Below are 14,254 nucleotides of genomic sequence, written 5' to 3' on the forward strand. Positions count from 1 at the left end.
CATTAAAAGAAAAGTGTAAAATCCATTACAAACCTAAGTCCCTCCCAAAGAACACCGCATTGTCGCGCTGCTCAGAAACTCAGGGGAAAGCGTCAGAGGAGTCATTGCAGCCAACAATCACCTGAGGTCGTCTTCCAGAGATTCAATGGAAACATGTTCCAGAACCTCTGAGAATCTTCCAAAATTTACTTCCCGTAGTCCCCTCCCTCCGCTAGTCACCGTAGTGCGTCAAAGGCGGGGGAAATGTACATCGCGCGATATTTGGTCACGGGATTTGGAAGTTAGGGATCACACGCAGCGCATGCGCACTGGCTCGCTACCGCTGGGCTGCACGCGGGTAGGTAGGCAGGAACTCAGAGGAGGGGGAGCAGAGCGTGCTGGTGGCTTTCCCCCTCCTTCCCGCGCTGAGCGTGGGTCTGCGGGTGGCTGGAAGTGCGGAGCGCGGGGCCTGGCTCGGCGTCCCCGACGCGCGTGGACTGCAGTGGGCGCCCTCCTGCTCCTCCACGAGTTGGAGTGCAGCCGGCGCGCGCCCTGGCATCGGGACCTGAGCACCTTTTCCTCTTTAGCATTCGCCCTCCAAGCACACACCCTAGTCCCCTGAGAGTTGGTCTTCGCGCCACGGCGCGCCCCTCCTCACCCGGCCCCTCCCACCGGCCCCCGATCCAACTCGCTCCAGGTCCGTAGTTGGCTTCATCCCTGGTGGCCCTGCTTGGGGGCGGAGAAGATGGCTGGCGGACGTCTGCTGTTGGGGGGCGACTTCCTGTCGCCGCCGCCGCTGCTCCCCCTCCCGCCGCCGCCGCCCCCGCCTGATCCAGTGCTGGAGCAGTGGCGCTATAGCCACGAAAGTGACTGGCAGTGGGCTCTGCGACGCAGCTTCATCTGTCGGCACCTGCACAGCTATCCCGGGGCTGCCCTCGACCAGCTCCTAGCGCTCTCCGCCGCCTGGACCAACCACGTTTTCCTGGGTTGCAGGTGAGGAAGGTGCGCGGATCCGGTTAAGGAACAGGGATAGGAGAACGGTGATGGGGAGTGGGACAGGGACTGGGGCAGGATACAGAGGGTTTAGAGGCTGGAGATTTGGAAATGCTGGAGGACACTGTTGTCCTGGGGAGGGGGTTTGCCGAGTGAGGTGGCAGGGGATGATGACATAATGGCTAGAAGGGTGCAGGGGGTCGCGGGAGAAACCCCTCCAAGACCAGGAATGGAGATAGAGGTGTGCTTGGAAGAGGAATCATCACCATTAGAGAGGTGAACATTGTGGTGATGGTTCTGGAGGGCGTGGGAAATGACAAATAGCAGAACCTGAGACCTGCGTAGGACCTTCCAAGGATGCGGTATCCGCAGAGAACATCCTACAGTCGCGGTTTCTAGGGTCCGCGGGGGTGGGGGCGCTGCGGTTCTAATCCTAGTCTCCTGACCACTGTCTTTCCATCCCCATTAAATAAAACAACATCCCCCCAGCTGGGTTTTACTGTCTCCTCCTGGAAAGGCGGTTTGTATGAGGTGTCTCAGCCGCAGGGTCCGCCTTGCTTGTAGATTTGCGCATATGTATGGAAGCAAACAAAGAAATGGATATATCTACTCTAAAAATGGATTGCCCCCCTTTCACCTTAATTATGATCAGAAGGATTAACATTTAGCATTGGGTGAGATTTTAGGTGTGCTTTTATGTGTGTGTGTTTGCCCCTCCCCCCTTTTCTAAAACCTAGTGCGCATTCTGAACAGGCCTCTTTGAAAGCTCTTTGCATTTGATGGAGACTGGAGACTGCAGTATGGTTCCAACGCATTTTTTTTAAATAGGACTACTTGGACCTCTATATTTCAGAACCCCCAACTCGGTCTTATATTAGACTAATCATTCCTTTGATCGATTGAGAGGCTTTTTTGACTCTTGCCTCACAGTGAATTTTTTATTAGGAAGGATGAGATATCCTGGAAAATTATCAGATAAAATTCAGTCAATTCAGGTCCAGAAATGACTAACAAATACAGAAAAATAGGGTTGTCCCCCTTACCCTTAATTGTTGAACATGGTATTCAGTGTGATACTTTGAACTCATCACAAAAATTAATGTGTTTTTTTTATCTTCTCTAGGTTAGTGTAATTTCTGCCTCCAGAGATAATGATTATTTCACTGGAGGAGCTGGTTACAACTGGGGAAGCCTCAGTTATTAATCAAGTCAAAAAAATCTAATTGACCTTCATTTAATAATGTTTTTGCAGTTAAAAAGGTACCTTTATCATAGATCTTAATATTACAGAAGGCCATGGGAAATCTGAATCCTAAAAAATATCTTATATGGTAGGATAATATCTATCCTTTGTGTTAATAAATCTTACCTTCCCACTAGAATGTAATCTCCTTTGGGGAAAGGGTTTATGGTTTCTTGTTCACACCTTTATTCTCAGTGCCTAGAAGAGTGCCTTCTGTATAATGGCTTCTCAATAAATGGATAAATATAGGTTTATAATGTACAAAATATTTTAAAATTTATGTATCTCACTTAATACAACAGCTTTGGGAATTAGGTGGTGTCTCATTTTTTACAGCTGAATCAATGGAGGCCAAGAAGTTAAGTGACTTTTCCAAGGTCCCACAGTCTTCTGATACTCTTTCCACTGAGATACAGCTGCTATGTTTGGGAAGGATGGACCAGGAATGAAAGCAAGTAACTGACACACACAGACCACCACATTATTATGCCTCAGGATTTCATTCCAAAAACAGCAGTCTTATATATAAGGAGGGCATTAAAAACACAAGCCAGGCCAATGGTAGTCAGTGTTAAAAGCTCAAGCTTTCAGAGCATTTTATATGTGTATGTGCACTTGCCAAAGCACATCACCTGTGTATAGTATATATACTATAGTCACCATGTGACATAAGTCAGTTCAGTCAACACAAGTTGCCATAACATTATCAAATAGCATAACAACCCTAGCTGGTTACAACAACTGGTTAGAGCATAGGCAGGCTGAAGGGTCCTGGGTTCAATTCTAGTCAAGGGCATGTACCTTGGTTGCAGGCTCCATCCATGGCCCCTCCGCATGCAGGAGGCAACCAATCGATAAAAAACATCGATGTGTCTCTCACATCGATGTTTCTGTCTCCCTTCCTTCCACTCTTTTTTTTATTTTATTGAGTTTTTACAGAGAGGAAAGGAGAGAGATAGAGAGTTAGAAACATTGATGAGAGAGCAACATCGACCAGCTGCCTCCTGCACACTCCCCACTGGGGATGTGCCCGCAACCAAGGTACATGCCCTTGACAGGAATTGAACCTGGGACCTTTCAGTCCACAGGCCGATGCTCTATCCACTGAGCCAAACCGGTTTCGGCTCCTTCCACTCTTTTTAAAAATGGAAAAATATCCTCAGATGAGGATTAACAAAAAACAAAAGAAAAAAAAACACACACACCAAAAAATGTACCATAACAGAAAAGTAATGTTTGCATTATATCTAGTTTAGATATAGGAAAAAGAAGAGGTAATAAAGAATTTTGGGAGCTAGGAACCAAGTGCAGTCTTCCACTTTTATGTTAGCTGTCATCTTCAGGTGGAGAAAATCCATGTACTTGTTGATGTTGGCAGAGCTCTTTTTTTTTAAATTTTTTATTACAAAGGGTATTACATATGTGCAGAGCTCTTGTTTTATGGTCTTTTTTTGTGACAGAAGACTCTTCTTTCTCTCAAGGGAACTGCAGAATACACGGCGAAAGCGCATATTCTAAACTTTACAGTCCACCCTTGACTTTTAGAACAGGTTGTTAACAGTAGCAAGAAGGGAACTTGGTGCATTTTTCCCCCATCTAGCAGGACTTTTTGTATTGTTTCAGTTCTAGGTATCAACTGTATCAACTCCTAGGTCAAGAATATCATGAAAATTTCTTAATTGTAAGACCAAGCCAGGAGGCTCTCAAATGTGCAGGAAGGCAAAACGTTTCATTTTTTTGGTGGTAATGATTTTCAAGGTACAAGTTTGAATACTGTACCTCTTTAACTCTAACAGTGGTTCTCAAATATAGGCAGGCATCAGAATCACCAGCCAGGCCTCTTAAAACACAGATTGCTGGGCCCCATCCCCAGGGTTTCTGATTCAGTAGGTCTGAGGTGAGGCCCCAGAATTTCAGAATTTGCGTGTCTAACAAGTTGCAGGTAATGCTGATAATCGAGTGATGCCATCCAGAGATTACACTATGAGAGCCACTGCTTTATTATAAAGGATAAAATAAAACAATGTTTTCCAGTCTGCCTTTTCATCATTTTTTCATCATAGTCTAGGCCAGTGGTTCTCAACCTTCCTGATGCCGCGACCCTTTAATATAGTTCCTCATGTTGTGGTGACCCCCAACCAGAAAATTATTTTTGTTGCTACTTCATAACTGTAATTTTGCTACTGTTATGAATCGTAATGTAAATAGCTCATATGCAGGATGTATTTTCATTGTTACAAATTGAACATAATGAAAGCATAGTGATTAATCACAAAACAATATGTAATTATATATGTGTTTTCCGATGGTCTTAGGCGACCCCTGTGAAAAGGTTGTTCGACCCCCAAAGGGGTCACAACCCACAGGTTGAGAACCGCTGGTCTAGGCAATTAGGAAGCTCAAAATAGCTGAAATTATTTCTGTTTCATAAAAGAAAACAATCTGTCAAGAACTTTTTTCTGCAAGCCATTTCTAAAATATATCTTATGCCCTAGCTGGTTTGGCTCAGTGGATAGAGCATCAGCCTGGGCACCAAAGGATCCTGGGTTTGATTCCGGTCAAGGGCACGTACCGTACCTTGGTTGCAGGCTCTTCCCTGGCCTGGGTCCTGGTCGGGGCACATGCAGGAGGCAACCAAACACACTGATGTTTCTCTCTGTCTTTCCTCTCTTCCACTCCTCCTAAAAATCAATGGAAAAATATCCTCAGGTGAGGATTGACAAAAAAAAAAAAATCTTGTGGCTAATGAAAAGTTACATCTGTAGCACTTAAATAATTATTCATATGAATGCCTAGGGATCTGCATGATATGTACTTAAATTGTGGATAAATGTATATGTATTTAATGAAGCAGAATGTTTGGTTAACTGGAGCATTGTTTTCCAATCATTCTTCATCGACAGGGTTAGAATCAGAATTCTGGCCTATTGATCTTTGATGTGATATTAATTAATCAGGAAGATATATCTTAAAATGCAACCAGCTTTTCCACCTTGATTATTTGTCTCTTCTTTTCCTTGTTGATGTGAGGCTGTTGCAGATGCCAATGGGCTCATGCTGTAAAACTAATTTTGCCCACAGTAGGTAGAGGGCATCAGTCACCACTAATGAAGTGGAAGTGTGAGTGTTCAAAAGATTTATCAATAATCTGGTTGTTTGTTATTCACATATGTTAGGAGTCTTATGAATGGTTTTGAATAAATCCTATATAATAAAAGGCTCATATGCAAATTGACTGAATGGTGGAAAGACTGGTCACTATGATGTGCACTGACCACCAGGGGGCAGACGCTCAATGCAGGAGCTGCCCTCTGGTGGTCAGTGTGTTCCTACAGGGGGAGCACCACAAAGCCACAAGCCAGGGGGAGCAGGCCTAAGCCATCAATTGGACATCCCCTGAGGGCTCCCAGACTGTGAGGGCACAGGCAGGGTTGAGGGACCTCCCCCCCCCTCCCCCATGCATGAATTTTGTGCACCGGGCCTTTAGTAATTTTATAATTGGCCATCTTTTTTTTAATATATTTTATTGATTTTTTAGCCATCTTAATTTTTGCTGAGTTTTCAAACTTAAGCTTTCTTACTTGGATTTAGTAGACCCGGTTTAATATATTAAAAAAATTTTTTTAAACATCTATTACTGAATATTTATTAAATTTCAGGTGCCATTATATGTCATAAATATGCACCTGCATGTACCTGTTTTTGTTCAAGAATGTAAGTTCATGAACTCAGATGATTTTTGTCTATTAGAAATCATCTTTTATGTGCTAGGCACGGTGGGACAGTTGAATAGCATCCTGATTTCCAAAAGCTTGGTACATAATAAGCTACCTTTGAAAACCCTAAAGATCTGCTGGAGATTTTCCAGAGTGGCCAGACTGTTGTACATTCCCACCAGCGATGTGTAAGTGATCCAGGTTCTCTGCATCCTTGCCAGCATTGGGTGTTGCCGCTATTTTTTATTTTAGCCATTGTGACGTGTGTAGTCATATCTCGTTGTGGTTTTAAATTGCATTTCTCTGGTGGTTAATGATGTTTTCAATGTGCTTATATGCAATCTATATTTCCTGTTTGGTAAAATGTTCTGTTCATATCTTTTGTTTGTTTTTAAATATGATTTTTTTACTGTTGCGTTTTGAGAGGCATTTCTATTAGATACTAGTTTTTTTGTTTTGTTTTGAAATATATTTATTGATTTCAGAGAAGAAGGGAGGAGAGAGAGAAAGAAACATCCATGATGAGAGAGAATCATTGATCAGCTGCCTCCTGCACGCCCCCCACTGGGGATGAAGCCTGCAACCCAGGCATGGGCCCTTGGCCAGAATTGAACCCGGGACCTTTCAGTCTGAAGGCTGATGCTCTATCCACTGAGCCAAGCCGGCTAGGGCTAGATACTAGTTTTTTTGTCAAGTGTGTGGCTTGCAAATATTTCTCCCAGTTTGTAGCTTTTCATCCTCTTAACAAGGTCTTTTGAGAGCAAAAGTTTTTAATTTTGATGAAGTGCATTTTGTCAGCTATTCCTTTTATGGATCATGATTTTGGTGTCAAGTATGAGAACTGTTTGCCTGGCCCAGATCCTGAAGATTTTCTCCTGTGTTTTTTTTGTACAACTTTTATAGGTTTACATTTACATTGAGGTCTGTGATGCACTTTGAATTAATCTTTGTATAAAGTTTGAAGTGTAGGTTGAGGTTTTGTTTGTTGCCTGTGGATGCCCACTTGCTCCAGTACCATATGTTGAAAAGGCTGTCCTTCCTCTCTTGAACTGCTTTTGCAATGTTGTTAACAATCAGTTGAGCATGTTTGTGCAGGTCTATTTCTGGGTTTTTCCCCATCAACTTTTCATCTAATAGGCTTAGCAGCCATTGATGATCATTTATTATTGCATTATGGGTTGCAAAATGGTAGTATTCTTTCATTCCTACACTTAATAGCTGGGCTGCTTCTGTAAAAGAGATTTTCTTCATCAACTCTTTAGTTGCTCTGAGGTATAATTTATATTGAAAATGCCAAATAAATACTTGGTTTCTTCCTTAATATTACCCACTTTTGGAATAATGACTTGATTTTCTACCATCCTCCAAAGATGACCAATAATGAGTTTGTAAGTATCTTTTTGAGCTAATGGATTTTTAACATATTTGATGTGTCTCAATCCACTGCTATTATTGTTCTTATTGATACTCAAGTTGGCTTATTTTGCCAGTGGGAGGCTATTCAAGTTGGCTTCTGAGTCCACTTGATCTAATTCCTGAAGTCTTTGACAGCTTCCCTGTTTTCAGGCACAAGAATATCTGCCAGGTTCATCTTATACATTTCTTGCCCCAGACTTGGAATCAGCCATTTCTCTAAGGACTCTGATTCTTTTTCATGGAAATGATAGAGATCACAATCTGGATGTTAACAACCCAGCAGCTCTTAACACTCTTAGTACTTTAATAAATATATCAATATAATTATTTGCATATAATATACATATATGATAGAGGAAAAATAAATCATGAATTTATATGGATATTTTCAATTCAAACTTAAAGATAAGGTATTGGCTTACACTTTTTTTCTTTTATTGATTTCAGAGAGGGAGGGAGAGATAGAAACATCAATAATAAGAAAGAATCACTGATCAATTGCTTCCTGCATATCCCACACCGGGGATTGAGCCCGCAACCCGGGCATGTGTCCTGACTGGGAATCGAACCATGACCTCCTGGTTCATAGGTCAGTGCTCAACCACTGAACCACACCAGCCGGGCTTACATTTCTTTTTTTAAAAGAACTTAAATTTTTATTTTTCAATTATAGTTTATACTCAGTATTTTTATTTTTATTTTTTTTTATTTCAGAGAGGACAGGGGGGAGAGATCAATGATGAGAGAGAGTCATTGATTGGCTGCCTCCTGCACGCCCCACCCTGGGGGCGGAGCCTACAACCCAGTCATGTGCTGTGACTTGGAATTGAACCTTGACCTTCTGGGTCATAGGTTGACGCTCAAGCACTGAGTCATGCTGGCCGGGCACATTCAGTATTATTTTGTATTAGTTTTAGGTGTATAGCATAGTGGTTAAACAGTCATGTACTTTATAAAGTGTTCCCCCAAATATTTCAAGTACTCACCTGGCACCATACATAGTTATTGCATTTTCTATGCTGTACTTTACATTCCCATGACTATTTTCTAACTACAATTTGTACTTCTCAATCCCTTCATCCTCCTTCACCCAGTTCCCAATCGCCCTTCCCTTTTGGCAACCAACAGTCCACTCAGTGTGTCTGTGAGTCTGTTTCAATTTTGTTTGTTCATTTATCTTGTTTTTTATACTCCACATATAAGTGAAATCTTACGGTATTTGTCTTTCTCTGTCTGACTTACTTCACTTAGCATAATACCCTCTAGGTCCATCCATCCTATCACAAATGGTAAACTTTTAATTCTTTTTATGGATGAGTGATATTCATTGTATATACAGGGTGTCCCAAAATATGTATACATACTTTAACAGCTCATAGCTCAATTTTGAAAATGAAATGTATTTTAATAAACACTGCCTTAATAATTATTCAAAGTGTGCGTATACATTTTTGAGGACATCCTATATATATATTTACCACCACTTTTTTTATCCATTCTTCTATTGATGGGCACTTAGGTTGTTTCCATATCTTGGCTATTGTAAATAACGCTACAATGAACATAAGGGTGCATATATTCTTTTGAATTAGTGTTTTAGATTTCTTTGGGTATAGTCCCAGAAGTGGAATTGCTGCATCATAAGGCAGTTACATATTTAGGTTTTTGTTTTTGTTTGTTTGTTTTTAATATATTTTTATTGATTTCAGAGAGGAAGGGAGAGGGAGAGAGAAATAGAAACATCAATGATGAGAGAGAATCATCTTTCGGATGCCTCCTGCATGCCCCCCACTGGGGATCAAGCCCGCAAGTGCCCTGACGAGGAATTGAATCATGACCTCCAGGTTCATAGGTAGACGCTCAACCACTAAGCCACACCAGCCAGGCACATTTTTAGTTTTTTGAGGACCCTCCATACTGTTTCCCACAGGGGCTGCACCAATTTGCATCCCCACCAACAGTGCAAGAGGGTTCCCTTTTCTCCACAACCTTGCCAGCACTTGTTTGTGAATTCATTGATGATATTGGCTTAAATTTCTTGATTATATGCTTATATGGCTTGAAATGACAGTACCTTAATTACTCATTTGATAGGTAAGTATTTTAGGTCAGATTCTTCAGTTTTATAGCCAAGATATTCTGTTAACAATGTCCCATGGGAACAATTATAAAATTGGCTCATTTAGAAGCTTTTTAAAAAACTACATTCTTATCTGTTTTAATGGTAGATTATATTAATTTAAATAGGTATAGCCCACGCTTGATGGAAAAAATTCTCCAAATGGCTGAAGGTATTGATATTGGGGAGATGCCTTCATATGATCTGATGCTGTCCAAACCTTCTAAGGGTCATAAACGTCACCTCTCAACATATGATGGTGAGTATACTTGTTTCTGTAAAATGGGATTTGAAGAAACGACATGGCCTTTTTTTTTTTAAACAATATGAGTGGTATAACATTCATGACATTGGATCTTACACAAATGTAAAAAAAATTTTAACTTCTGCTTATGCACAATTGGGGTTTTGGTTTTGTTTTGAGCATGCTAAATAGAACTGAAGACTAAGAATACTGAAGTCACACTATAATGCTATCCTTAAAGTGCATGCCATGAACCTCCCTCTAAATAGAAAAACCTTATACTCTGATCATTTGAGCATCTAAGTAACTAAATCCTCTTGGATGGGTCCAAGATGGACCAGCTTTCTACTGAATACTGTTGTAGGGAGGAAGCTCTAGTGTCTGGTATAGCTTCATCAGAGTTCTTCCATAGCTTTAAATTTGATATACCTCATAAAACATTAGTTTCCAGCTGTTGCTTGTTCTAGAAATAAAACGTAGCAAACACTCTTTGGTGCATAACAGGTCAGAACTAAGATTTTGAAGTTGAAAACCCTTTGGATCTTTTGAGAATTATTTTTATTTGAGTTTTAGTCACAACTACATGTAAAGCGCCATCACAGAGTCACTCACCTCTGACACAAAAGAGAGAAGCTTTGTAAATGCCTCTGGTCATCATCTGTGTTGCAGCAGAGCCATCTGTTCCATTTGCAGTCCTTATGAAGGGAGCTTTTCAGCACAGGTGGTATGAGATTAATACTGGAACAACTTCTTAGTCTGTACACATCTCCTGTGCTTTAACTTATTAGATGCAAAGGCAACTACCATCGTGCATGGCGGTGACCTGCATACTTGATTCAATGGCATATTTTCTATCAAGTTCCTTCCCTTACAAAAGGACAGGAATCATCCCCACTTATGCTGGAACCTTACATTGCTATTTGACTGCCGTCACCTCAGTGATCTGAAGTTTTTGTGATAGAAAGTATCTTGTACCAGCAATGCAGCTTGCAAATAATACAGTTGGTACTGTTTTCCTGCTTGGTTCTTTTGAAATATTCCCTCTTTAATGAATTGTAAATTTCACTCATTCTATAGGTCAAAATCCTCCTAAAAAGCAAGCCGGTTCCAAATTCCATGTGAGACCTCGTTTTGAGCCTGTACATTTTGTAGCTAGTAGTTCAAAAGATTTTGAAAGACAGGAAGATCCTTATGGCTCTCAAACAAAAGAGGTAAATGAACAAACACATTTTGCCAGAATGCCAAGAAACATCTACCAAGATTATACTCAAGACTCTTTCAGTGCACAAGATGGGAATTCTCAACCAACATGTATTTTGACCGTGGGAACCCTGCCCCAAGCAGCACAGCACAGCAGGCAAACTTGCAGTCAGCTCCTGAGCCTTCACTATCACAGACATTTCCTGAGTCAGTGGTAGCCGAGAAGCAGTATTTTATTGAAAAATTAACAGCGACCATCTGGAGCAACCTTTCTAATCCAGAGATGACTTCCGGATCTGATAAAATTAATTATACATACATGTTAACTCGTTGTATTCAGGCATGTAAGACAAATCCTGAGTATATATATGTTCCTTTAAAAGAAATCCCCCCTGCTGACATCCCTAAAAATAAAAAACTTCTGACAGATGGTTATGCTTGTGAAGTTAGATGCCAAAATATCTACTTAACTACAGGGTATGCTGGCAGCAAGAATGGGTCCAGGGATCGAGCTACTGAGCTAGCTGTAAAACTCTTGCAGAAGCGTATTGAAGTTAGGGTTATCCGGCGGAAATTCAAACACACATTTGGAGAGGACCTTGTGGTGTGTCAGATTGGCATGCCTTCGTATGACTTTCCTCCAGCTCTGAAGCCGCCAGAAGAGCTGGTGGTGTTGGCTAAGGATGCCTCTGGGCAGCCAATTTATAATGCTTCTGCCAAACACTGGACCAATTTTGTCCTTACAGAAAATGCAAACGATGCTATTGGTATCCTTAACAATTCCGCCTCATTCAACAAAATGTCAGTTGAATACAAATATGAGATGATGCCAAACCGCACATGGCGTTGTCGAGTGTTTTTGCAAGATCATTGCTTAGCTGAAGGTTATGGAACCAAAAAAACAAGTAAACATGCAGCTGCTGATGAGGCTTTGAAAATCCTTCAAAAAACACAACCCACTTACCCATCTGTCAAAAGTTCACAATGCCAAGCAGGCTCTTCACCCAAGGGATCTGGCAAGAAGAAAGATATAAAGGATCTTGTAGTTTATGAGAATTCTTCAAATCCTGTGTGCACGATGAACGACACAGCTCAGTTTAACCGAATGACAGTTGAATACGTCTATGAAAGAATGACAGGCCTCCGATGGAAATGCAAGGTGATTCTGGAGAGTGAAGTCATTGCAGAAGCAGTTGGGGTGAAGAAAACTGTCAAATACGAAGCTGCTGGGGAAGCTGTGAAAATCCTCAAGAAGACCCAGCCGACTGTCATTAACAACTTGAAGAAAGGAGCTATTGAAGATGTGATTTCAAGAAATGAAATTCAGGGCCGCTCAGCAGAGGAGGCTTACAAGCAACAAATCAAAGAAGATAACATAGGGAATCAGCTGCTGAGAAAGATGGGTTGGACGGGTGGTGGTTTAGGTAAATCTGGTGAGGGCATTCGGGAGCCAATCTCTGTCAAAGAGCAGCATAAGCGGGAAGGGCTTGGTCTTGATGTAGAAAGGGTAAATAAAATAGCCAAGAGAGATATTGAACAGATCATCAGAAACTACGCCCGCTCCGAGAGCCACAGCGATTTGACTTTCTCTACAGAGCTGACTAACGACGAGCGGAAGCAAATACATCAAATCGCCCAGAAGTATGGTCTTAAAAGTAAGTCTCATGGGGTAGGCCATGACAGGTACCTGGTGGTAGGTAGAAAAAGACGGAAGGAAGACCTACTAGATCAGCTCAAACAGGAAGGCCAAGTGGGGCATTATGAGCTTGTGATGCCTCAAGCAAATTGAGATCTTACTAATTTATTTTGTAAATGCCTAATGAGGCATATCTGTGAATTAAAGAAATGCTACATGTTCCAGTTGCAGAGTATATTCATTCTTAAGATGTTTCACCTTGTTCATTTCATATAGAGCTTTATTAGATATTGGAACCTGAAAAAGTATGTCCACTTGTATTAGCTTAATCCAGCAGATGCTTTTGTGCAGTTACCGTTTGTGTCTTTGATATTGCTGTGTCCCACAGATTTTAGTAGTTTGTACAAAGCAAGAGCGCATATCCAAATGAAATTTCACCCTGAGAAAGAAATTCCCATCTTGAAGGGCATAGCACAGCAACCCGCAACAATATGTGAAGTTGATATTAACTACAATAAAACTTAATTCCAGACTTAAAATGTCAGATCATTTTGTATTATCTATTTTCATCTTTGTGTGAATCCAGTTATAGAATGTTTAACAGTAACTTGTGCTGTACGTGTAAATGTCCTTATTGACTAAATGATGTAAAACTTTCTTAAAATGAATTTAGTGTTCGCTTATTTATAACTTCTACCATGTGGTTTTCAGCATATTGGAAGTGTGTATTGTACCTTGTGATATATCAGTTTTAACAAATTCTAGTCTTCATGCTGAACGAGCACTACTTGAGAGAGCACTTGAAAACTTTCAGAGACTTTGGTTTAACCTGAAGAAAGGAAGCTGGAACTGTTTGTTCTTGGTGCCTTGCAGAGACTCACAGCAACTCTCCATTGTAGCTTTCACGCAGTTTGGATGTACAGCGCATCCAGGGCGGCCAGAGCTGTAGTAGAACTTGGTAAAAGACTGAAGATACATTGGTGCTTTGATGAAAAGGTCTGTTGGCTGGTCACTCTCTCAAAAAGCTTATTAAGCTCAAAAGCCAACTTTGTAACATATTTAAAACAGCTATTTTTCGCTTATTTCTGGAATGTAAAAAGAAAGTATATAAAAAGAATGTGTGTGCTTCCTGAATAAAAAGGAGCCAAAGTTGATCAAATGGCAGTGTGCTTATTTCTGGGCAGTAGCCTAGTAGCGACACTTTGGGGATCTGGAGAGGGGAAGTGGTGTTTGCACAAAGTATTTCAACACCAGAGCACATGTGGATGAACGTAATGACTTAGCAGAGAGGAACGGCTCATCAGTCACTCATGTTTTTCCTATGGACCAATATGCTGGCTGCAACCAAATCTCAGGCTGTTTAATTTTATGTTTTTGTATCTCAGATAAATCAAGTATTAATATTCACACTACTAATATTCAGAAGTGAATATTAATGTTAAACACCTCCAATGAAATATTTAGCATAATTAGGTTGTTTGCAGTGTCTTAAAACATTCAGCACCATGCTTGACATGTAACTGTCCCACAATAAACAGAAATTTCTTTTCTCCTCTTTTTTATATTTGACATTAAGCTGTCCATTGTAGTTAAATCAATATTTTAAAAATATAAAGGGATTAACTTTTTTTTATTTTATTTATTTATTTTTTTTACATTTTTTTTATTACAAAGGGTATTACATATGTGTCCATTCTTTTCCCCCCGC

At 40.8% G+C, this 14,254-nt stretch overlaps 1 protein-coding gene across 1 annotated transcript; it reads left to right on the top strand.

The window, feature by feature from the left end:
* Nucleotides 1-316: 316 nt before the first annotated feature.
* Nucleotides 317-13,705, top strand: NKRF (NFKB repressing factor). The gene is given in 4 exon segments (XM_006762328.2): nt 317-972; nt 9,595-9,725; nt 10,788-11,013; nt 11,016-13,705. Coding segments are annotated over 4 exon segments (2,289 nt in total). The 5' UTR covers nt 317-724; the 3' UTR covers nt 12,700-13,705.
* The last annotated feature ends 549 nt before the right edge of the window (nt 13,706-14,254 follow it).

This window comes from Myotis davidii, unplaced genomic scaffold, assembly GCF_000327345.1.
Source record: "Myotis davidii unplaced genomic scaffold, ASM32734v1 scaffold498, whole genome shotgun sequence".
Lineage (NCBI taxonomy): Eukaryota > Metazoa > Chordata > Mammalia > Chiroptera > Vespertilionidae > Myotis > Myotis davidii.